The sequence below is a fragment of the Aspergillus karnatakaensis genome (genome assembly GCF_047715665.1).
Source record: "Aspergillus karnatakaensis strain CBS 102800 unplaced genomic scaffold BJY04scaffold_80, whole genome shotgun sequence".
NCBI lineage: Eukaryota > Fungi > Ascomycota > Eurotiomycetes > Eurotiales > Aspergillaceae > Aspergillus > Aspergillus karnatakaensis.
In genome coordinates this window covers 120,408-144,254 of record NW_027395792.1, presented here as the reverse complement: position 1 = coordinate 144,254, position 23,847 = coordinate 120,408, and the positions used below count along the sequence as shown (strand labels likewise).

The window sequence follows — 23,847 nt, the reverse complement described above, 5'->3', positions numbered from 1 at the left end:
AGAAAGAACTAGTAGTTAAAAAAATTAAATTATTTATAAATAGCTTAAAAATAATCTAAGTATAATTAATAAGAAACTTAAAATTTATTAATATATAGACAGTAACTTATTATAATGAAAAAAGATTTTTCTCTTATAATAAAATAATAAAATAAAATAATTAACTATAAAACTAGATTATATTTACTTAAAACTATTTAAAATTAAGAAATAACTAGGACTAGTTAATTACTAATTAAAGTTATTAGCTTTTATAAGATATATATACCTAGTTTTTATATTTTATTATTGAAATTAGTATCTATTAATATTAAACTTACTAAATATATAGAAATTAAAGAAATAAATAAAAAAAATATAAAGTAAAAAGATTCTGAACTATAAATAAGTTAGTAATAAAACTTAATACCTAATAAAATAAAAAAAAAAACTTTTAAAAATATCTAGAAACTTATTAAGAACCTAATAAATTATTAAAAAAAGATTTAAGAGTACTACTAGAAATCTTAAAAATAAAAAAATCTATATTTTACTAGAATATTAAAGACTTAATTATTTAAGTTAAACTAGTTAAGTCTAAAATAATAATAAGCTAAGTAATAACTAATATAGAAGAACAGACCTCCTACTTCTTCCTAACCCTAGTAACCTTTTATAAGCTTATAATATTTAACTTAACTTATTTAATCCTTTTTCCTAATAGTTATCTTATCTAACTAGTATAAAGACTAGTTATAGTTAGGGTTAAACTTAATTAAAATAAGTAAGACTAAGTATCTTATATATAAAATACTTATAAAGTAGTTTATATAAGTATATTACTATTCTAAAGGTAACTCTTAATAATAATATAGTATTAATTATAAAGAATAAGTAAGACTAGATATAATAGAAATAAGTATTTGTAAATATTTTTTATTTTTATATTATTTCCTTACTATCTTATAGTCTACTAAATAGTATATTTAGTAGTATATATTTCTCTTATATACTAACTTCCTACTATCTAATAGTTTCTTTAATAATATATATATATAACTTATAGCTGGTCCTAGCTTTTTCCTTACTATCTAGTAGTTTACCTTTAAGGTATACTAGCCTGCTATCTTAAGATAATAAATAATTACTATTTTATAACTATTATTTTTTTCTTAATAAAGGTTTTTTCCTAATAGTAGTTCTTTACTAATTACTATCTTTTTAGGTCTCTTATCTTTACTAGACTACTATTTTCTATAACTATAGTCCTAACTAACCTGTTATCCTTTCTTTCCTAGCTATTCTTGCCCGGGCAGTTATCCCTATTTCTGCCTTGCAACCCTGCCTTACCAGGTTCTTAATACTTTTTTATTTAAGTTTTAGTAAGATTAACTTACTAGTCTAAGATATTATAGTTATAAATAATATAATTCTACTTAATATTATTATAATATTATTTTTTATATTTCTATCTTAAATAAGTATAAGTAAAGTACTTAATACTCTTTGAATTTAAACTTATAATATATAACTTAGAATAATTAAAGTAGTATTAATAAAAAAATAAAAAATATAACTAGTATATTTAATATAATTACCTAGATAGATATTTTTAGTATACCTATTATAAGTTACTTTAAGTATAATAAACTATTATAAAAGAAGTTCTAGAGAAAGAGAAAGAAATATATTAAAAAAATAAAAAAATTTATATTATTTATATTTTTCAGGGTTAAAAGTAAAAGAGAGGGAGATAATATTAAGAATTTAGCTAAAAATAATTAATATAGCAGAACTTCTTAAGCCAATAATAATATAAAATAATAATAATATCCTAGAATATTATTACCCTAGATAAAATATTAGACTATACTAAATATTAAAATAAGAAAATATTTAGTATTATTAAATTTTATAATTTTTTAGTATTAAATAGCTTTAGGGACTAGTATAATTATAAAGTAATATTTATTATTATAAGGAAGGACTTACCAGGGCAAGTATTTATAAGAATAATTATATTAAAAAGAAATAAATTATATATATCTATTTAATAATCTACTTAGGAAAAGGGTAAATAAAATAATAAATTAAGAGTATCTACTTAAAGAACTACTATAATAAATAATAAATAAAAAGGTAAATAAAAAGGTAAATAAATATAAAAAATATTTAAGAATACTTATTACTATTATATCTAGTCTTACTTATTCTTCATAATTCAAATTATATTATTATTTAGAGTTACTTTTAAAAATAATAATATACTTATATAAATTACTTTAAAAATATTTTATATATAAGATACTTAGCCTTATTTATTTTAATTAAGCTTAACCTAATTATAACTAGTTTTTATACTAATTAGATAAGATAGCTATTTAAAGAAAGGATTAAGTAAGTTAAATTAAATATTATAAGTTTATAAAAGGTTACCAGGGTTAGGGAGAAGCAGAAGGTCTATTCTTCTGTAACACATATACTACACTATTAATATATTCTATGGCCTTTTATTAGTAATATTAGGCTAACAGCCAAGTCAATAATATATTATGTCTTAACACCCTTATTGGTGTACTATGGCTATTGACTTATACTAGAACTATATATTCTATAATTATCATGTATATAGTAGTAAATTATATCTAAGTTATTACAGATGTTATATCAAGTAATATAAAATGTCTTTAAGATTAGCTAGGAGTAACTGGCCCAACTCTATATTATGTTCTAGAAACAAGCTTATCACTCAGATTCACTGCAGTAAAAGTCTTTGGTAGTTTGACACTATTATAGATTGTCAGTAATTAGAATGCTTATGGCAAGCGGACATCATCAACTCACGTGTTGAATTTTGCTTTCAAGGTCTCGATAACCTCCTTCCAGTCCTGATGAGCAGTGAGACTGCGTCGTGGTGCGCATCCGATTGCATGTCTTGAATCCAGATGCACGTCCAGTGGGTCGAATGCGTGGCAACCAGGGCTGATGGAGATTCGTATGGAATAGGAGCTTGTTGACGATTCGCTGTCCCTGGCCTCGTATAGCTCAAAGCAAATTTGAGAGAGATAATCGAGCTCCGGAATAGCAGAGCGTGTAATTTTCGTCTGAATCCCGCCCTCTAAAATACAATTGAGAAGAGTGTAAATATGAGACTCCTTGGTGAAGTAGAACACAGACTTTGCATCTGAAGAAGCCTGAACCTCCTCTAGGTCCCTCACTATCTCCTGAAGAAGTGGTAAAGAAGTCAATAAGCCGATTTCTAGCTTCTCTGTGTCCGTGATACCATACTCCTGAGGAGTGACATAGTCAAACAGGACCTTGGCCAATTTATATAGTTCTCTAAGCTTGGCCAGCCTGGAGTCAAGCTTCGCCTTTGATGAATTGGAGCTCGAATAGAGCTTGAAGTAGTTGTCATAGGAGTCATCGAGTGCCCGTAAGTGCGGGATTGACGTTTCAAAAGCATGAATCCGCCTCTTAAGTCCAAAACGATGCGCCAAGGTTTGATTTTCAGGCTGTTGATCATCATTCTTCTGGTGGGTAGTGCTCTCATAGCTGCTTGTCTTTGGTTCTGGTAGAACTTCTTTCCGAGAAGCTCTTCTCCGCCCCACGTCCACAGACAATGGCTCCTCCTCGCTGTCCTCAGCTTCCGGGGGGGTAAAAACCCACTCGAGGAATTGCCGATTATGGAGAGCATCGAACTTCATACTATCATAAAGCTCAGAAAGCTTGCTAGGATCAACCTTTTCTGTGTCGCAGAACTCAGCAAAAAGCTTCTCCCATCTCTCGATGAAGAGTGTTGGGTCCTCTCCAGTGCACCACCGTCCCTGGATAGATGATAGCGCTGGACTTTCACTAGGCGTAATTGTTGCTCGCGAAGAGATCGACTTGTCAGCTGCACCCAAGGATACTTGCGAGGAGGAATCGTGCAACTTTTGAAAATTATGCCTCATGATATCCCTATGATATTTCATCAACTCAACAACCGTGGCCAAGACCACTGAGGGTTCAGGAATGTTCTCTTTCGGCCATGTGAACTGTGACGGAGCGGACCCTTCTCGTAGTAGCAATTTCAGCTTCTTCTTCACCTTATCCATGAGATCCTTCGCAGCGTTAGAATCGTCGAGAAGATCTTTTCTAACTTTAATGAAGTCCTCTGGTAACTCTTTCTGGTCAAGAAATGAACAGGCCCAAATTTGAGCTGTGTCTCCATTAGCAAGTGATCAACGATCACAACAAGAGCACATAACCACTTACAACTCGTGCTCACTCTTCTTTCTGAGCTAGTGAAGATTCGAACGTTATTCAGCGCCTCTTTATTCATAAGCTTCAGATCATCACGCATGTTGAGTCCGAGGTCTTGCGATTGGTATCGTGCCGCATGGGTAGGCTCACCCCCCCATTTAATCACAAGTTGGAGCTTATCCAGGATGAGGTCATTCTCGACAGCAGAGAATCTTGAAAATGTCGCTCCTGATATTGAGTCGCTTCGCGTTTGCAGCCTGCCGTTCTTATCGGAATTCTGTAGAGCATCGCTCGGCAAGGGAGAGATGGGCTCCTTGCCATAGGGGTCAGACAATGCAGATGGCTGTCCCCGGACTTCCTCAGATTTTCGTTTCCTGAACATGGGCTTGATCTGTACTTTAGTTCCGGGCCAGCCACCTTTCTTTTCTAGAGAGGTACGAAGCAATTTCAACTTCTCCACATCCTCGAGACCTTGTTCCATGGCGATATCAACAGCCTCAGATACACTGCGAAGGGCGGACTCGCCCTTGATAACCACCTCCTCCTGGTGCCCTTTCAGGAGGTCAATGAAGGGCTGGGTATGGAAGGTGAACTTGAACTTCTGCTTTGGTGTCCGATCGGCATGCCTAATAACAGCTACCATTCCCTTCAACTTCCACGAATGTTTGGAGGCAGGAGGAGGAGGGTTTCCTCCAGTCGGCTCATTGCTCGTGGGAGATGGTTGACTAGAGCACTGAATAATGCTATGTGGACTAGTTGAAACCGACTTCTCTTTTACAACCGAGCCTTTTTGCACATTGTAATCCATGCCGTCATGGCTGGGCACTGTGAGCCCTGGATGCAGGGACTCGGAAGACCCGCTCTCCGGAAGCTTCTGCTGCTGCTGATTCCCATTGGATTTGACCGAGCTAGGTGATTTCAACAATGTCTTCAGCGCGTGCCGGTGTGAGACCGAATGCCTCCATGAGTGGTGAGTGGGATCTGAAGATATTGCTTCAGGTTGTTCTACAGAGCCATCGCGTCTGCGCTTCTCGCCGATAAAAATATCGCGCAAGATACTTGCACACCTATCATAGTAATCGTTGTTATCTTTCACAAAGCTCCAGCCGTTCACGTCGATCACATAACTTCGTTCACCGACCCGGAGCATATCAAAGCCGCAAATCCTTTGTCCGAATCCGTAGGATATTTTTGAAGCTATAGAGGCTTCCTCCTTACTTAATTTGGTTATGTATCTCAGCTCCTTGCCATGGGTATTGCGGCGCACAAGGCCGTCAACAACAGGAGACTTTCGAGTTTCTGCGTGACAGAAGTCTGGGCCAACTGTATAGGCCTTGACGTCTTCCGCATTATCGACTCGAAGAAACTGTTCGTAGATGTAGCTCGAACCCGGCTCTGTGACCGAACGAGGGACCACTAGATTCGAGTCGTACTCTGAGCTTTTGTTGCCGACCTTTCGAAAGAGTCGCCTCCCACCGCCCCCATACTGCTGGTCGTTGGGAAAATAGATGTGTATATTGTGATCTTCGCCGCTCACTGGTTTCTCGACGAACGGCTTTCTGAATACCTTGCCGTCAACGACGAGAGAATCGCTATCGTCAGACATAGCGACATGTTTGGTTTTGGTAGCGCCTCCTCCGGTGCCATCAGCGGGGCCATCAAGCCTCACACCCGTCAACTTGTATACGTGCTGGGCGAGCTCCGAGGACTCCAGAGTCGGTCCACCGTCTCGGTTGACTTCTATCCTTCTTGGTGTTGGTACAGCCATGTGATCTAAAATGCGCAAACATAGCCGTCGGTCCCATAATATCTTTTGCATAGGCAGGTCATTGACACAAAATGGTTTTCTGAGCCTTGCGTATGCAATGGCTTTGTCCAGAGGAAATCCATCTGAGAAGAACGCAATGAGAAAGTCGCATACGGGCCAATTCTCCACGTCCTCGTCGAGAATCACTTTATCACCAAAGACAATCACATCGAAGTCGCCTTTCGATTGCAGACGGGTCAGAATATTTTGACTAGGTTTGCTTCGAGCTTTCACGTCTAAAGCGCATACACCAATCTTCCCTAAGTATACGGGAGCAGCTTCGGCCTCACTCAATGAGCTAGCTGCGGTACTACCGCTCAATCTCCTGGGGGCCCGGCTTGACGATCGTGTGGACGAACGCGTTCCTCGGGTTTGGGTTTGTGTTTCTGGGACATTCTCGGTTTTAGTTGCTTTAGGCAACTGTGGGGTTGAAACAATATATGGTTTCCCTTTCAAGGAACTGGATGCTGACGAGTGACAGGACATGCTGGAAACCTTCTCATCTTCCGGGCCGGAGTTTGACGCTGATGCGATGGGATTAGGACAGGCCCCAAAGCCACCGGACGCACCGCCGGCGGTATTTCCAGCACTATCCATCCCAGTAACCAGGAGTTTGTTCTGATGAAATGGTCAGGCTGGAAATATTACATAGGCTCCAAATATAGGCTGACTGTGTGTGATCTACTTCACTGATAAGAAACGAAGCTTGCACACTAGTTCTCTGGCCCACAAAGAGAAAACAAGTGAGGAATTTCTTCAACTTGAGGTTTTATAGGAGATAATTTGTGTGTGATGTAAGAATCCTACCAAAATCTCTCTGCAAGCATAGTAGCACCGTGTCTGGGATGAAAGAATTGTTAGCGCAAATTTAGCAAGTAAGTAATAAAGTATCCAGACCTGTATATTTGGACCCCTGTAAGCGCACAAATGCACTGGTTCTATGTGTTTCAATGAGTATAAAAAGTCTGCCTGGCTGTACCCTGGCCTGAATATTGAGGTCATGGTAATTCTGTGAGTCTACGGAGTAAGAGGGCAATTGCCACAGCGGTTCCACTGGGTCACAGTGTGTGCCAATGGCGTAAATGCATATCAAACAAACTACCAAGGAAATCGTTTCAGGACAATTGATATGGCCTACCGGAATATTATGTATGTAACAGAAAGTTATAAGCAAAAATATCCATGGATATCCGTCTCCATGTATAATGGAACTACAGTATTCCGTGGGGGCACGAGGGGCTGGGACTGAGGGGTTGTTTTTTTTTTAACTCCGTGTCAATCCGAGACTATCTTCCAGTCGGTCGCTTAACGATTTCTAGTATAAACCCGCAGGTACGGAGTGACATATTCATTCCTTCATTGAAAATCTAGCGGCTCCCATACTGCCTGATATCGGACGAGTCAAGAATTAGCCGTTCACAGGCAGCCCAGTCTATTACTGCTGGTACGTATGAGTCTCTCTGATGTCTAACGTCCAACCCGCCGACAGTTGGGCTATTTTAATTGCTAGCTTCACGTCACCGCAGCTTTATGCAGTAACTTATCCTTGATAGCAACTGTATAGTCCTAATAAAGAGCAAGATTGTAATCCTTCACCACAACACTATCATGCATTCGGGTGATTATCATTAATTTATCATGAGCATGAGGCGTTCGCCCAAAAGTGCTCGTAGCCCGTCCCCAGTGCTTCCCTTGGCCTCATCGCTCAATCAACTTCCAGGTATCCAGACAATGTGTAGAGGAAGATCCAGTGAAGAAGTAGTAGCGAAAGAATGAAAACCAGTTGGACTGTCCACGAGTCCTCATTTCGGCCACCCTGCTGTGGCGTACGGCCCGGAGGTTCCAGGTATCAAGTCGCAGCGATGTACAGTACTAGAGATGCCGTTGAATAACCGAGTCAGCCCAGTATTCTTCACTGTGATGTGGACAAGTCATTACCATTGTTGCCACGGATGAAAGCATCACCATAGCTGCGTGTCAACTGCCCACTGACGAATTCTTGGGACTTCTCCAAAGCAATGTTCATATAGCCATCTACTGACTGAAGCTCGCCTATTTTGAGGGTCAGCAACTACTTCGTCACATGGGGAGTTTGAGCCTAAGGAAATACCTTGGTAAACAACCCCAGAATTCAGCTTCACTGTCACAGGAGCCCCAATGATCTCCCCTAGGAAGGCCGACGGGTCCTTCCCTTCAGATGATGATCCATTTTCCATCCTTTAAGCCTGCGTGTCTTCTTCCGACTTGGTATTGAAAGTGAACGAGACGGATATAATAGTCTTTGGTTGGCGTCGCCGCGGACTTTTTGGCCATTCCCGGGCGGCGGCGAAGCACGCAGGCACGTGCTGAACTTTCAAGAAAACACCACCTACAATCCTCAACACATCAGACTGTTTCCAACGGCGTACAGATTCACAGGCATCTCAGGTCATACTGGTGATATTATCGCCCGATTAACTGGAGTGAGAAAAGTATCATAAATCGTTATTCCCCGCACTAACTAGACAGCAGGTTTACAATTACAAGACTGCAAGATCATACACCCGCTCATGCGTTCATATTTTAACAAACCCTCTTGGGCCAGCCGAGGTGGCGAAGCTGAAACCACAGAATTCTACCGCCGTGCTGGCCAAACCTATCAAGATATTGTTGCTACCAACAAGATTACGCGTGAAAACCGAGAAAACACTTTTGAGCGTAGCTTGCACAAACGCCGACGTCTTTCAAGCACTTCGGAAGGCGGGGGAGCCACTGAAAATAATGCTGAACGCGAGACAGTCACGGACCAGACAGTCGCCGAAACATATACGCAACTCGACAGTGTTGTGGTTCCAGAAGGAGTTCACTTGGCTGAAGATCTTGTCGACCCGCCCGTACCGCGCCGAGTTCCTCGAATATTTACAAAGCAAACTACGAAAACAATGATAACGCTATCTTCATCTCCCGAACAGACATTGCGAAAGAAATTCCCGGAACCGCAGGTATCCCCTGTGGCGGTAAATGATGGGAAAGCAAATGCCAATGCAGCACGCTTACAAGACTCAAGGTCACCTTTCGAAACAGGCGCATCGCGAGCTAATAATTTTGCCTATAACAATGCGGTCGTTGAGATTCTAATCACCTCAAAGATTCCCGACACTAAGCCTCTCATTGTCCAGCGCAAAATGGCACAGTCACTGAAAGGGGTGCGCCTTGCTTGGTGTGCACGCCAAAACATACCTAAAGAACTTCATGAGAGTATCGTCTTGACTTGGAAGGGCAGAAGACTCTTTGATGTCACAACTTGTAGAAGCCTGAATATTGACGTACACCATGTCTTCGCGGAATTAGCACCATTTGATGAATATTTCAGCAACAGCGATGACTATCGGATCTGTATGGAAGCGGTCACGGAGGAGACATTTATAGCTGCGCATCTACCATCCCCGACAGTTGTTGATTTAGATCAAACTTCACCAGCAGCCACAGACCCCGAATTTGCCGTCCTGCATACACCGAGTGAAATCATCCTGAATTGCCCAGGACTAGACGAACTCAACATCCGTGTCCCATTGACAACATGTGTCTCTGTCGTCGCCGGGGCCTTCCGGGAGGCGAGGGGCATACCTCCAGAGCTGACCGTGAGCCTTGCGTTTGACGGCGATCTCCTGGACCCTCAATCACGCCTGGTAGACTGCGAGATTGCCGACGGTGATCTCGTCGATGTTTTAGTAAAGGATTAGGAAAAAACAAGCGCTGCTGCGCTAGACATGGGATTTCCATAGCCCACGCCTGTTATCTCGCACATTTAGGCTAAGCTAGAAAGTGCATTGGAAAAATGAACATGCAGCAACCGTTTTATCGCGTGTACATAGAGGACCCCTAGGAACAAATGCCGAACACGGACTGGGATTACCAGTAATGGTGCTGTATAGGTCTACAAAGACCACATACATAGCAAGCTCAATGATGGTAACCCCTCTGCGTTTGCCGATAAGCTATCGATAAGATCCCCAGCCGAGGCACGGGGACCGAATTTTCTGACGCATGTCAAAGATAATGAGCAGTTCGTTCGAGCATCAAAGGACTCACCGTCATTACATTGGGTTATTTTAACAAGAATGAAGTTACTTACCGTCAATTTTTTGACCTGCGCCGTCAAAACCTGCAAAGGATCGGCCGCAGCGTTTCCACTTCACTTCCGCGATGCCGAGCTCGAGATGCAAGATGTCGAATTCCAGCCAAATTTTATACGCAATATCATTGCCCGAGTTGACTGGAGCGGTTTGCATACAATGGCGAATGAAGTAGGTGACACAATAAATCTTCATTGTCGCAACTTAATTGCGCGCCTTATCGAGGACTTCGAGACTAACGTCGTGAAGTTGAATTTTTCAAACATTCCGGAGACGAAGCCGGAGGCTGAAGCGCTTGAGAACGAACAGCTTCTTCGGGACCTTCATCGACTGCTTCTGGAGACGCAGGTTGCGGAGGGTAAGCTCATATGCGGCAAGTGTGGCCATGAATATATGATTAAAGAAGGGATTGCAAACTTTTTGCTTCCTAGTCATCTCGGTACGAAACGGCACTCCAGAGCTTTTGGCCGCCACTAATAAATTTTCGATAAACGATAGTGTGATACCCCAGCCTGTTCTGTTAGCCCAATGTACTGCGGTTTCCAAAGCGCTACATTGAGAAAAGTAGTCGAGATAGAGGCCAGATCTGTCAAATGATCTCGTTCGGCATGGTTTTTGCAAATTTATTCTGTTTGTTGATCATTTATTAAGCGGAAGACCGGTGTGGGAGATCTATGATACATGCCATTCGCAGTTATACAGTAATCCTCAGGCGGAAACTGGGGAACCAATTGCGACCAACAAATGCAAACACTCGCCTGGAACGCCCCAAAGTAAATGCGTATCATTGCTCCGGGCCTCATAGTTGTGAAAGACCTGCTGCAAACCTAGAAAGCCAGTTGCTGAAAAGAACTTGAAAAAACGCTTGAAATGACCCCGGGCCTGCTTCGATCATGGTAAGCATCAATTCAAGAACCCTTTGCACCCCGCAGAGCCGCAAAGGCATGGAATTCTATCATCACTATCCCATTCCCTCTCGAACTTGTAATCGTAGGTCAGCTCCTCATCTGGCCCAAAGTTAGTATACCTCATTACATGAGAAAGTCATACATGAAGACCTACCCCTTTCTATGTCCCTCAAAGCATAGATGACAATTCGTTTACTGCCGTCAACTTTGATGATTTTAGCCGTGCAGTTTGGTGTACAGCTGTGGTTGATGAACCTGGCGATACCGCCCCTCTTTGTAGCGTCAATGACAGTGTTTTCGTCGATGCGAAAGAGGTAGCTGCTGCCAATGCCGCTTTTTAGATACCGCCGCTCCCTCATATCCGCAACCTGCTGCCGTACTTTTTCGCCCACATACTCAATAATCATCTCATTTGCAGATATATTGACTTCCGCATAAAGACCCCAGTTATGGATTGCCGAGCGCGCAAAACGCACAGGCTTCTTCCGCTTCTTTAATTGGTTGAATCTTAGAACATCACTGTCGCCGCTCTGCGCCGGAAGGGCTTGCTTTTGAGCATTGATATCTGCGATAAGCCTGCGGTTATTGACTCTCGTCGAACGAGATGTCGATTTGGAGATCGTCTTCGCAGCCGCAATTCGAGCAGCCTCAGCAGCAGCGTCCTGGGGATCGTTCTTTGCTTTCGCTTCGCGCTCTTCACGAGCCTTTTGAACCTTGATGCGATGTGGCAGATATTTGGACTTTTCCGACTCAAGAATCCTCTTTCTCCCTTCAGTCCGGGCGGCCCCTGTCATGTTAGGCACGTAGTAGCCATGAATGAAAGCCGGCTGGTGTGTTGGTCCTGTATCGCCCGGGAGATTGAGAGCCTTGATTTCCTTTTGCCTCCATGCCCAGGCCGGTAGATTGCCAATACTAGACCTTGGCTGTTCCTTAAGAATATCACGAAGGAACTGGAGATCCTCCTCATCCTTGACCAGACTCTGCCAACCATCAAGGTCCAAAATTATCGACTGGTCATCGTGAACAATTGGCCTGGGTTCATCATTAGAAACTCTCCAGTCTGCCTCCAACCTGCTATCGTCGTGATGATTAATTGCATTCAAGTCGGGTAATGATCCCAGGTCACTAGGTTTGATATCATGATCCTCCGATGGCTGAAGATGTGTATCATTATCTAACCCTTTCAGCACGGCCCTACCGCTCTCGTCCAAGAACGGCAATTCATGCAGCGAGTCAGATATACTTCGAGTAACTGTGTCTTCAAGAGTACTTTCTAAAGAAATGGGTATGTCAGTGCCGTGCGTGTCATCTCCCGCCGCGGCGAAGAGGCCTTCCCGTTCCTTGTGCTTCTTTCGTTGACTAAGGTTTTCGCTGATTCTTTTCCTCTTTCGCGACGGCGAGTATTCATTGATTGTACCCACATCGACAACCCCAGACTGCTGTAAAACCTCATCGCCGCGATTTGCTGCAGAGGTATCTATTGTCTCAACCACATCATCGTCCTCATCAGACCCGGACTCAGAGCTCATTCGGCTGGGGGGAAGGCTGTCTTGATCGTCGGTATCTCTAGAAAGGGGGGTGTGTTGTTCATCATCAGAATCTTCTGCGTCATGTAACTGTTGCAGCCTATGGTACAGGGGGCGGACTTCTTTCCTTCGGAGGGGCTGCTTGCGCCTCTCATCAAGGAAAGCGGCGTCGGTACGGTCAAGGCGTTGGGATTTCCTGATTCTCGGTAGGGCGAGGATGTTCAAGCCGGATGGGCTGAATGGATGCCGGCTAATGGAGGTTCTGGAATGCGGGTCAGGTGTACTATCCCGACTGTCAAAGTCAAGGCGAAACATTGGCCGCTTGATGCCGTCGGGATCAGCTATCCCTAGCCGTTTTCTCGTTGCAGCATGTCGCTCTGGATCAAGGTAATCATACAAAGCTGGAGCAGCTATACGAGACTTGACATCTTCAAGAAGCTTGTCCCTTAAGTCCTTTATAATAATTGCCAGCACCTCTGCGGACGGATCCAAGTCTAGAGCTCGCTGGTTCTTCTCTTCCTCGAGATCCAACTCTGCCTCCCTCTTCAATCGCTCGGACTCGGCTTTCTCCCGTTGCTCTTGCTTCAGTCGCTCCGGGCTTGGGCTCCGCTCATAATGTGGATTGCCATACGGTTGGTTTTCCATGTTCATAATATAGGTGAACAACGGCTGCATATGGCAAAACTTGTAACAGCGCTCTGTTTCCTCTTCGCCGCGCCTCGAATTCTCAAATAGGATATAATAACCAGTTTTGTCACAGCGAATGTCTTTCCAACCGAAAACCTTGAGGCGTTTCTTTAAATGTGGCAAAGTCGAGCTGAGGACTGGTACATAACAATGTGCGATGAAAATATAAGGATCGCGTTTGATCTGGCTCAATATTGGAGTTTCTTCGATCAGGGACGGCATTGTAGGCTTCAGAAAGCTTGCCCGCGGGCCATCCGGGATGATAGCTGGAGGTCGCATGGACGACTTCCCGGACGGTCCTTTCGGGGCTGTTGGGGGGGGTTCGTTCTTTTTGAGCTCAGTATCAATCCTAGTATCATCGGAAACTGGCAAATCGCCCCTAGATCCCATCCTTTGGGCCTCAATCGCCCTAGAAGCCAATTTACCGGATACCTGTCCATCGCGATCCAGATCGACTTTGATGCGATGGTTCCCAATGCGTTGGCCCCTCTTGCACTCGTAATACGCGCGCCTTGCCGCGCCTACCGCAGGAACCGGACTACCACCACGGAATGAGACTGCGTCTTTGTACTTTATAGAGCATATCCCGAGAAACCTTCCCGTTATCGGATCGGTGCGATTGTTGATCTCCAATATTTCGCCAAAGCTCGAAAACAGCGCACTTATTGGGGCAAGAGGGGTTAATGGGTCAAACCCAGTAACGACAATCTGGACAGGAGGCCCGGGACCAACTGTGGTAGTCGGGTCGTAGGGCCAGTGTCTCAGCACGTACGGTGCTGGTCGGTGTTTTGTCTTTTGCCTGCACCCAGCCCCTCGAGTATAGTTCTGTATAGTTGAACGAGGGTCTGGCAGGGCTGGATCCCCTTCCCTTGCCACAATATCCTCATAACAAGGCTTTTTCCGTTTATCTTTGGAGAAAGTTTTATCAGGGTCGTGTACCAACTTGCTGCCCCTCACTATTCCAATGCGAAGGCACTGAGAAGATGGTGTTGGCGTTGGCGGCGTATGCAGAGGAGTCATGGCACTTTTTGTTTCATCTGCCTTTGATTCTCTGACGGTGCTTTCGGCGGACCCAATGGCCTCCTTCGTCTGAGAGGGGCTCGGCTTGTTATGTGGCGATGATTCCGCGTTCGTGAGAGGCGTGAGAGTATCCAACCGGATCTCATTCGAAGAGCCTGTGCCTGACCCCAAAAAGTTCATGACTGGAGTATTGGCCTCGTCAGGGCTCGCCGATCCACCTCCGATGACCGCCTTGCGCGAGTTGCTGGGGTCAGGCCGAGTCGTTGGTGCGGGCTCCGAGACAAGATCACCGTTGACTACATCCCCAGTCACTTTGGATCCGGCAGAGCGTGTGTGTCCTTCATCGCCGTGGTCTTTGTAAAGTTGGGCTCTTGACCGCAGCCGCTCTTTTGTGGCCTTGAATCGCTTCTGTTGAATGACTGACGGAGCGGTGGGAAAGAAGTCTGCGAAACCTGCGGAAGAGCGCGACATAATGAGATATGGCTACAAGCCAAAACCGGAATCACTGCCAGCAGTTGGCAGCATCCTTGATACTCCGTACCAACAGATGCGTCGGTAATAGACCAAGAACCACTCCTGGCGCAAAGCGGTGAAATCTGTTGCAAGAGGGCAGGCGTTCACGAAAATTTTACGGTAGCGGAGACGGATCGAAGAAAAGCTAGAAGAGACTGGACGCGTTTTGGAAGGGGGAGGAAAAGAGTGAAGGGCTCCGACTTGAGACGGCCTTTTGGACGACCGCTCGCATCTGATCCGGCGCTCCCAACGCGATGAGACGCGAATGAGGCCTCACAAAGAGAGGAGAGGCGGGGGAGGAATTTTGTGCAGTGGTAAGGAGTGCTGATTCCTGACAGATTGTAGAGAAAAAGTTAATGGAGTACAATGATGCCTGAACCTCAATTATATGGAGGTGATTGCCTTGATAGGAAGAAAAGGTTTAAACAGGTTAAAAATGAGAAAGGGAGGAGGAAAAGTTAGGCGGTCGACGGAGAGTTGTTCATTTCTCGTCCCTTGTTCTTGCAGCAGATCTAGCACACAATCTAAAAACCCAACGGACATTGTAATCAGCTAGAAATTACTATTGATGTCTATCTATGTGTCTTAACCACACTTTCTGAACCGCAGGCCCAGTTTAATTTGAGATCCCATTGAGAATACCAAACCCTACCCTACGCGGCTTTCTCACGGCTTGTTGCGGCCATATATGTTGAACATGTAGGTTGAACACCAGCAAATCCTTCTACGATATCACCAACAGCATCCCCGATTTATTGCTTCTAGCTGTTATTATTCCTTTTTAATGTTTGGAATGATATTCTCTAAGGAGTGTAGACACATGCGGCATTGGCTCGAGATCTGTCGGTACTCCGTATGAGATATCGAATGAGTGCGGCAGCGGCGCGGTTGACCTTTTGCGCTGGCATCCAACGGCATTGCTTCTCCATGAACCCTTGTCTCGTCTGTAGAATACACAAGCGCCAATGGTATGCGCCCGCAGCTGATGGCGCTCCCCTGATGGGATGGGGTTGGGCTTTCGATGGGGGAGTGGTTGTTGCAGACATCGCGACCAGAGGATCGATCTTGTCAAATGCTTAAGGCATTGCTAAGACCTGAAGTTGATCCTGACTCGAGAAATTTGGGAGCAGTGAAAAAAGGACTCCGAAAGTGTCGACGGAATACGACCACTCTTCTGGCGTCGAAGAGTCGGTTGCTGGATGGTTGCTTGAAACCAAAGCGAGGCTGCGTGGATGACTAACCCTACCTAGTGGTACCTCCTAAGTACCTTAGGTAGGTAGAGTGGGTGTGAATGACATCACTATTTTACACTCCAGAGAATCAGAGACACCCCCTTATGTACTCCGGTCTACCATACCTACAGCAGTCGCCACCCATGTCCTCTGCTTAATAGTGCTTTGAGTTGGCCGCGGGAATGGCACCAGAGTAGACTCGGCGGCAGGATTAGCTCTGCCAGCATGGGGCATTACCATTACGCCAGTCCAATTGGAGAGCTCGTGTATCTGCCACATCTGGGGCAGGGTCATACGCATCATAACCTACACTTTGGCTTACCCGTTATGGCTCTGAGGAGAAGGACGCCCGGGCGAGGAATCCCAGTACCTGGTCAGGATTCCCGGAGCAGAATAAAAAACCCCTGGCTCGGGGCACAACAGATAAAGTTATTATTGGAATAGACCCAATCTCGAGGTCTCTCATGTAAAGCCCAAAGTTCGGAATTCATAAATATGAGTGGAGTGGCGCGAGGCTTGATCAAGTTAGTGCGAGTGCTCCAGCCTCCAGACTCAGAGTGCATCAAATAAAAATAGCAACTTCAGAGATCGCAGCCTCAATTATCGTGGTCCACTGGTCCAGCCGTTGAGTCGGAGCCATAGTCTGCACTCTAAAGAAAGTAGACAGTCATCGGCCCGGGGTCGAGACACATTTTACAAGCGACATGCATCTTTCGGGGTCGTTTCATAGCCACTAAAGTATACATAACCCGTCCAGTGCATTTAGAGTAGTACCTACTGTTCCGAGGCTTGACGTAAACCACAGAAACGCACGGAGATGTATAAGCAAACACTACCTCCTACTTAATAATACTAATACGAAATGTGTATGTCCCAAAGCTGCTTAAACGACTACGCTTGGTAAGAAGGTCCGAAAAGATGCCCATTGACGGTATTGGAGGGGAGGACTAAAGAATCTCCGACGTTAGGAGTTTCTCGGCTGGATCAGTACTGATATAGTCAAAATTGAGTTGAAAGAGACGCATTCGCTTGCAGCCATGCTCCAAGTCCGCGGCGAGGCCGCAGTACCCATCAACCAGGCGAGGGCTGGTGGCTTCTCAATCTACGCTGTCCTAATGCAAAGTATGGTTCAGCTCCGCGTGTCATTTCATGTACCTTACAAGTTCCTTAGCCACCACGGCCCAAGCCCAGGAGAATGCTCGCTGATCTGATTCTGTGTCGCTTGCAGAGCGGAAACCTAAAAGGCCAATTCAGCTGGGAAAGGGGCTCAAGCCTCAAGGAATAATCGAGAATAAGAAATTAAGAATCAAGAATAATATAAAGGAGTGGGGATGATGTCGAGGTAAATTCTGCGCAGTACTATTCTTAGAAACTTGAGCTAGTGGTCTCTGTACAGTCACTGTCCAGTGTCAGTACTACAGTATATACTGTACAGAGCAGGTACGTACTTCTCAAATCCATACAGGGAGATGCCGTGACAAGTAAGCACAGTACCGAGCCAAGACGACTGTACCATTTCGATTGCTCCTCAATAGCCATGGTCTTCCTCCTTGTTCACCTTTGATTTTTGTATAATATAGATATGACTAGTCCTATAGAGGCTTTCAGGTGTAGACCAAATGAATGGAATAGAATCTATTCGGACTGCTGCAGTCTTGAATAGCTAGAATCCTGGCCCCTGGCAACAAGTGAGACACCGCTGCTGAGTTGTGAGGCGCAGAGGCGGTTTATTGGCCACTAGCCCGTGGATGAGGGACGGCATCCAGAGCAGCTGCCCTGGTTTAGAAGCCAAGGTGGGCCGATCTCACAACATAAAACATTCATAACAGCTCCTCCCCCTCCTTCCTCAGCTCTTTGTTGTAATAATTCCAACTCACTCCTCACTTCCTTCCGTCTGGGTACCATTCATCTACCCTCCTTCCTCTCTTACGTACGCCTCTCTTCTACAAGCAATTCCTCCATCAACTAAACCAGCCCTCTTATAATTTTGTATGACCCCGCCGCGAATCCAACCATCGATCGCTTCCCCCGCTTACTGTTGACCGCTCGTTATAGCTCCTCGCCAAACCACTGTACCTTTCGTTTTGCACCCTCCACACCTCGAGTCTCAACTTTGAAGACTCAAAATTATCAGTTATTTTCTTACATCAGTCTTTCGCTCAACTCATCAATCATGTGGTAGCGTTGCCCGTTGATCTTTCGCTGTTTTACAATTCACCGAGCTGACATGCCGTAGTGGTATCTTCGGCTACATCAACTACCTAGTTGAGAGAGACCGCAAATTCATCCTTGATACCCTGCTCAATGGTATGCACACTTTCTACAAATTCTGTGAATCATTTAGCATCGTTGCTTGATTTTCTGCCAATGGACCGCTCTTTTGTGGTGACTGCCTTTGTTTTCCCTGCTCTTGGGTCTGGCTCGACATACTGACAACGGCTATGCACCAGGTCTCTCGCGGCTCGAATACCGAGGCTATGATTCTGCTGGCCTGGCAGTGGATGGCGATAAGAAGAACGAAGTCTGCGCTTTCAAAGAAGTTGGAAAAGTCGCTAAATTGAAGGAGCTCATCGAAGAATCCAAGCCGGATCTCACCAAGTCATTTGAGTCCCATGCTGGTATCTCTCACACACGCTGGGCTACCCACGGAACGCCTTCGCGCCTGAATTGCCATCCCCACCGGTGAGCCTTTTGCTTTGATCGTCGTTCCGTACTCTTTCAGATTTACTCCCACAACCTCCTGCACCCCAAGGACTGACCATGGCTAACAATGACGATCACTAGATCTGACCCTAACTGGGAGTTCTCGGTCGTTCACAATGGTATTATCACCAATTACAAGGAGCTAAAGGCTCTTTTGGAAAGCAAAGGCTTCCGTTTTGAGACAGAGACCGATACGGAATGTATCGCTAAGCTCACAAAGTACCTGTATGATCAGCAGCCCGATATTGACTTTACTGTGCTGGCAAAGGCCGTTGTCAAGGAACTTGCTGGTGCTTTCGGTCTTCTCATCAAGTCTGTGCACTATCCCCATGAGGTGATCGCCGCCCGCAAAGGATCCCCCCTTGTGATTGGTGTGAGGACCTCGAGGAAGATGAAGGTAGACTTTGTCGACGTTGAATATTCGGAGGATATCGCTCTCCCTGCTGAACAGGCCTCCCAAAATGTCGCGATTAAGAAGTCCGCGACTGGCCTGCTCGCACCCCCGGACAAATCCCTTCTTCACCGCTCACAGTCGCGTGCTTTCCTGTCCGATGATGGAATTCCTCAACCCGCGGAATTCTTCTTGTCGTCAGATCCTTCTGCTATTATCGAGCACACTAAGAAAGTCCTATATCTCGAGGACGATGATATTGCCCATATCCACGAAGGACAACTCAATATCCATCGCTTGACGAAGGATGATGGGACGTCTAATGTCCGTGCTATCCAGACCATTGAACTGGAACTGCAGGAAATCATGAAGGGCAAATTCGACCACTATATGCAGAAGGAAATCTTTGAACAACCCGAATCCGTTGTGAACACCATGAGAGGCCGCTTGGACGTTGCCAACAAACAAGTCACACTGGGTGGGCTTCGGCAATACATTTCCACAATCCGCCGTTGCAGAAGAATTATCTTTATTGCCTGTGGTACCAGTTACCACTCCTGCATGGCAGTTCGCGGAGTGTTTGAAGAACTCACAGAAATCCCCATCGCTGTTGAACTTGCATCCGATTTCTTGGACAGACAGGCCCCGGTCTTCCGTGATGATACATGCGTGTTTGTTTCTCAATCCGGGGAGACCGCTGACTCACTTATGGCTCTTCGTTATTGTCTCGAACGTGGGGCCCTGACGGTCGGTATCGTCAACGTAGTCGGATCCTCCATCTCTCTGCTCACTCACTGTGGTGTGCACATCAATGCTGGCCCAGAGATTGGTGTTGCCTCTACTAAGGCTTACACATCCCAGTTCGTTGCTATGGTCATGTTCGCTCTTTCCCTCAGTGAAGATCGAGCTTCGAAGCAGAAGAGACGGGAGGAAATCATGGAGGGTCTTTCCAAAATCTCTGACCAGTTCAGAGAGATACTAAAGCTCAATGAACCCATCAAGCAAATGTGTGAAAGATTCTTCAAGAATCAGAAAAGTTTGCTTCTGTTGGGCAGAGGCGGCCAATTCCCCACAGCTCTTGAAGGTTAGTGAATCTTGTTCAATACTGATTACTTGTCCAACTCGAGTGCTAAACCATGGAAACAGGTGCGCTGAAGATCAAGGAAATCTCCTACCTGCATTGCGAAGCCGTCATGTCTGGAGAATTGAAACACGGTGTCCTCGCTCTTGTTGACGAGAACCTTCCCATTATCATGATCTTGACTCGAGATGGCCTCTTTACAAAGTCCTTGAACGCCTATCAGCAAGTCATCGCTCGAAGCGGTCGTCCCATCGTGATTTGTAACAAGGACGACCCTGAATTCTCCTCCGCTCAAACTGAGAAGATCGAGGTGCCGAAGACCGTTGATTGCCTTCAGGGTCTTCTGAATGTCATCCCCCTCCAGTTGATCTCCTACTGGCTAGCTGTTGGTGAAGGATTGAACGTTGATTTCCCTCGGAACCTGGCAAAGTCCGTCACTGTTGAGTAGGCGATCATGGAAAGCTGAAGTGCATGTTAGAGTTAGCAGATCAAAGGGTACAGGTATCTGGCGGGCGGTGTTATTGTCTTTTCCAAGCACCCATCTTTTGAAGTTTCGATCACAGGTCGAACATGAATTGGCGGGTACTGTTTTAGATGCCTTTCTAGGAGCCTACGCTGTTTTCTAGTCCTCCTTCTATACAATTATCAGAGTTTAATAATGGGCGTCATCATTTAACGTCTAGATGATATTTGATATGCTGTAAGGGTGTGGAGGGCTGGGGCACACCAGCACGGATTTGAGAACATATGCACGTCCGTAGTACGAACCTACGTACCTAGGTAGTAGCAGGCCGCAGTGGGGTCGGATACTTACCCCACTATCCCGATCCTAGTTTCAACAGGACTCCTCTTCATGATAAGTCGAAGCCACGGGGCTTCATCATTCCAAGCACTCAAGTGCAAGTCTAAAAACCCACCGCAATCTGCGCCCTGTCTTCCTGGCATACTCCTCCGTCACCTCATTTATACAGGGTTTTTGTTAGAAATGCAGTCTCTTAAAGGACCTGGAGCTCCCCAAACCTATGACGGTCAGACCCCTACCCCTCCATCGCCGCGATCGCTAAAGAGTTCTAGGTTCCGGGCTGCGGATTGCCATTGTCCATGCGAGATGGAACATGGAGATTATTGGCCCTCTTGTGGAAGGAGCTAAGAAGACCCTACTTGGAGCTGGAGTAACAGAGGATCACATCGAAGTTCACACAGTTCCCGGAAGCTACGAATTGCCATACACTGTCCAGCGGTAAGCTACAATTACATCATGCTTTTCCAACCGGCTGTTCGAGTCGCTTTTTACCAGCCTTTTGACCAACATTGCTCCTCGCAGGATCTACTCCGCCTCGCAAGTACAGGCCGCCAACGCCGGATCGTCCGGCGAAGGCATCAGCGCCACAGATCTGCTCTCCTCATCTACGGCGGATCTGAGCAAGGCTACATCGCCGACCTCCACTGCATCTTCCAAACCTTACGATGCCATCATTGCGATTGGTGTTCTGATCAAGGGTGAGACGATGCATTTTGAATACATTGCGGATGCAGTTACCCACGGGTTGATGCGTGTTCAGCTGGATACTGGTGTTCCCGTAATCTTCGGCGTTCTCACGCTTTTGACGGAAGAGCAGGGTCTAGAGAGAGCTGGTATGGGTTCCAAAGGCATGCACAACCACGGGGAAGACTGGGGTAGTGCCGCGGTTGAACTTGGAGTTAGGCGGAGAGATTGGGCCAAGGGTGTCATTTGAGGATGCTTGATAATCTTTTTCGAAGGGTAGCGAGTCTCAGACCTGAGCTCTTTCGGTACGTGTTGAGCAAGCTCAATAGGAAAGCATGTGAAGAAAGGTTCTTTCGTTTATTTGACAAGTTGGATTGATGTCTCAAATTTACCAACTTAATTACTCCTGCATTTGCTCGCCCTCTCTGCTGGTCACTTTCCCTTCCTCCTCCTCTTCATCGTCGCCTTCTAGAGCTCGCTTGGCAGCCCGCTCTGCCTCCTCAAGTATGTCTTTAGGTACCTCCTCGTGTTTGCCTTTTGTTGGGCCAGCCAGCGAGCTAATCCAGCTCATTTCTAGCTCAAATTCCTTGTCTTTGTTGTCCTCGTGCGCAACGTAGATGATCCTAGCAGCTTCCTTCACAGCTTCCTGAAGACTAAGCTTCTCCGAGGCCAAGTCCAGCTTTTCGAGTTCAGCTTTGGCGGCCTGTCTCCCTTTACCGGTTGCAGCACCATAATATCCCTATATCCTGGTCAGCACCCGTTTGAGAATAGTGTTATGCAGTCAGAGCAACGCACCCAAAATAAGCCGCTTGGTTCAATCATGTATAAGCCCGGTCCTCCAGATTTCGCACCTTCGACCTTCCCGCCAGAGCCTGACTCCGGACCACTTCCGACTTGACCGTCCACGGCAAGTTCGGCCTCCGAGTCCCAGCCTCCAATGATAGATGTTACGCCGAAAGGCCGCACGCTGGAGTACAAGGTGTAGGCCTGAACATAGCTACCTAAGCGGTTCGCTAGAGCCGACACAGGAATGGGCCCTTTGTAAACGCCTCGCCAGGAGGACGCTTCATCGCGAGCACGGGAGACGAAATGGCGGCCGTCAGGAGCTAGCCCAGCGGAGACCTGTCGTAAAACATCTTGGTTAACACTGCTAGCGGGTGTAGATGGTCTTGGGTATGAGAAAGCCTCACGATGCCAACGTGGCGATCAACAGTGGATATCCGCTTGTTAGCGCCCGGTTTGAGGAGTTTGCTGGCAATAATCTTCTCAACTGCGAGGACAACACCTTCTTTCGTTCTGATCCCTACTGCCGTGCCGCCGTTCTCCACAGCCTTGACAGCATATTCGACCTGTCGAGCATTGTGAGCTTCGAACATACTGGTAGCACTCAGGGCACATGAAATATACCTGAAAATTTCGGCCATCCGGTGAGAACACTGAGTTGGAAAGGTCATAGCCGGTGCCGATGGATGTCTAGTTTGGGGTCATTAGCTGGGTTGTCAGCTCTAGGAGTCGTTAAACACACCATGGCGGAAGAATGAATCTGACAACAATTGAAGGTAGTATAGTCCTGAGCGTAGCACCAAAAAAGAAAGACGTGGTAGTAAAGATGCTTTGAGAGAATTGTCTGGAAGTAGGTTGGAAGCTTCCAAGATATTGCTTGCTGACAACGATATGGACCTACTTCCTGGAGCTTACCGCCCGTAGGTTCCTAGGTGTAGTCGCGTCACATTCTGGGCGGATCACATGACACCCACCTTCCGCAACAGTAGGTAGGTGTTCAAATTAACTAGAAAGCAGTTCATCCTGCTTCACAGAGAATGGCAGCATAGCACAGTGTACTTTCAGTTCCTTCCAGTGTAATAGATCCGGGAACAAGCGCACATTCAAGCTCAAGGACAATCCATTCACTTAGTAAAGGAGCACTTTTGTGCCTCTCTCCCTGGCACCCTTCGCTACTATTGATGGACCCACACCCCAGAGATCTTTCTTCTATGCCCAACTCTTGGGCATCGACAACTTCTTCAAATTACCTCTGTTGTCTTTTATATAGGATTCAGATCTTGCGCTTTCCTCTTCAAAACTGAACCTGACTACTGACACTATTTATATAAATGTCTTGTTGTGTACCGTCCAAAGATTCACCCTACTCCGTAC

The 23,847-nt window shown here is 45.6% G+C and overlaps 7 protein-coding genes across 7 annotated transcripts; 3 read left to right on the top strand and 4 right to left on the bottom strand.

Moving 5' to 3' along the window:
* Positions 1 to 2,533: 2,533 nt before the first annotated feature.
* BJY04DRAFT_201826 (inositol polyphosphate kinase VIP1) lies at positions 2,534 to 7,031 on the bottom strand. Its single transcript, XM_073713118.1, has 4 exons — positions 6,926 to 7,031; positions 4,234 to 6,868; positions 2,824 to 4,177; positions 2,534 to 2,766 (listed from the first exon to the last, which is right to left on the bottom strand). Exons 2-4 carry the CDS (start codon positions 6,623 to 6,625, stop codon positions 2,703 to 2,705), a joined length of 3,810 nt encoding a protein of 1,269 aa, XP_073565411.1. The 5' UTR covers positions 6,626 to 6,868; positions 6,926 to 7,031; the 3' UTR covers positions 2,534 to 2,702.
* Positions 7,032 to 7,638: 607 nt separating this feature from the next.
* On the bottom strand, positions 7,639 to 8,377 carry BJY04DRAFT_162675 (U4/U6-U5 snRNP complex subunit LSM6). Its single transcript, XM_073709069.1, has 3 exons — positions 8,139 to 8,377; positions 7,967 to 8,080; positions 7,639 to 7,900 (listed from the first exon to the last, which is right to left on the bottom strand). The coding sequence occupies exons 1-3, from the start codon at positions 8,242 to 8,244 to the stop codon at positions 7,878 to 7,880; spliced, it is 243 nt and encodes an 80-aa protein (XP_073565410.1). The 5' UTR covers positions 8,245 to 8,377; the 3' UTR covers positions 7,639 to 7,877.
* BJY04DRAFT_201822 (small ubiquitin-related modifier domain-containing protein) lies at positions 8,060 to 9,984 on the top strand. Its single transcript, XM_073713117.1, has one exon. The coding sequence runs from the start codon at positions 8,578 to 8,580 to the stop codon at positions 9,748 to 9,750; it is 1,173 nt and encodes a 390-aa protein (XP_073565409.1). The 5' UTR covers positions 8,060 to 8,577; the 3' UTR covers positions 9,751 to 9,984.
* A 44-nt stretch (positions 9,985 to 10,028) lies between these two features.
* On the top strand, positions 10,029 to 10,732 carry BJY04DRAFT_162692 (RNA methylation protein TRM112). The gene is made up of 3 exons (XM_073709070.1): positions 10,029 to 10,314; positions 10,393 to 10,582; positions 10,642 to 10,732. The coding sequence occupies exons 1-3, from the start codon at positions 10,129 to 10,131 to the stop codon at positions 10,644 to 10,646; spliced, it is 381 nt and encodes a 126-aa protein (XP_073565408.1). The 5' UTR covers positions 10,029 to 10,128; the 3' UTR covers positions 10,647 to 10,732.
* On the bottom strand, positions 10,733 to 15,012 carry set1 (histone methyltransferase SET1). Its single transcript, XM_073719773.1, has 2 exons — positions 11,206 to 15,012; positions 10,733 to 11,150 (listed from the first exon to the last, which is right to left on the bottom strand). Exons 1-2 carry the CDS (start codon positions 14,753 to 14,755, stop codon positions 11,047 to 11,049), a joined length of 3,654 nt encoding a protein of 1,217 aa, XP_073565407.1. The 5' UTR covers positions 14,756 to 15,012; the 3' UTR covers positions 10,733 to 11,046.
* Positions 15,013 to 17,066: 2,054 nt separating this feature from the next.
* gfa1 (glutamine--fructose-6-phosphate transaminase (isomerizing) GFA1) lies at positions 17,067 to 21,940 on the top strand (the record flags this gene model as incomplete). Its single annotated transcript, XM_073714374.1, has 8 exons — positions 17,067 to 17,151; positions 17,465 to 17,469; positions 18,252 to 18,336; positions 18,480 to 18,711; positions 18,814 to 20,207; positions 20,270 to 20,648; positions 21,271 to 21,444; positions 21,529 to 21,940. 8 exons carry the CDS (start codon positions 17,067 to 17,069, stop codon positions 21,938 to 21,940), a joined length of 2,766 nt encoding a protein of 921 aa, XP_073565406.1.
* Positions 21,522 to 23,605, bottom strand: BJY04DRAFT_162652 (proteasome core particle subunit alpha 7). The gene is made up of 5 exons (XM_073709068.1): positions 23,216 to 23,605; positions 23,098 to 23,163; positions 22,881 to 23,039; positions 22,486 to 22,812; positions 21,522 to 22,429 (listed from the first exon to the last, which is right to left on the bottom strand). The coding sequence occupies exons 1-5, from the start codon at positions 23,216 to 23,218 to the stop codon at positions 22,091 to 22,093; spliced, it is 894 nt and encodes a 297-aa protein (XP_073565405.1). The 5' UTR covers positions 23,219 to 23,605; the 3' UTR covers positions 21,522 to 22,090.
* Positions 23,606 to 23,847: the final 242 nt, after the last annotated feature.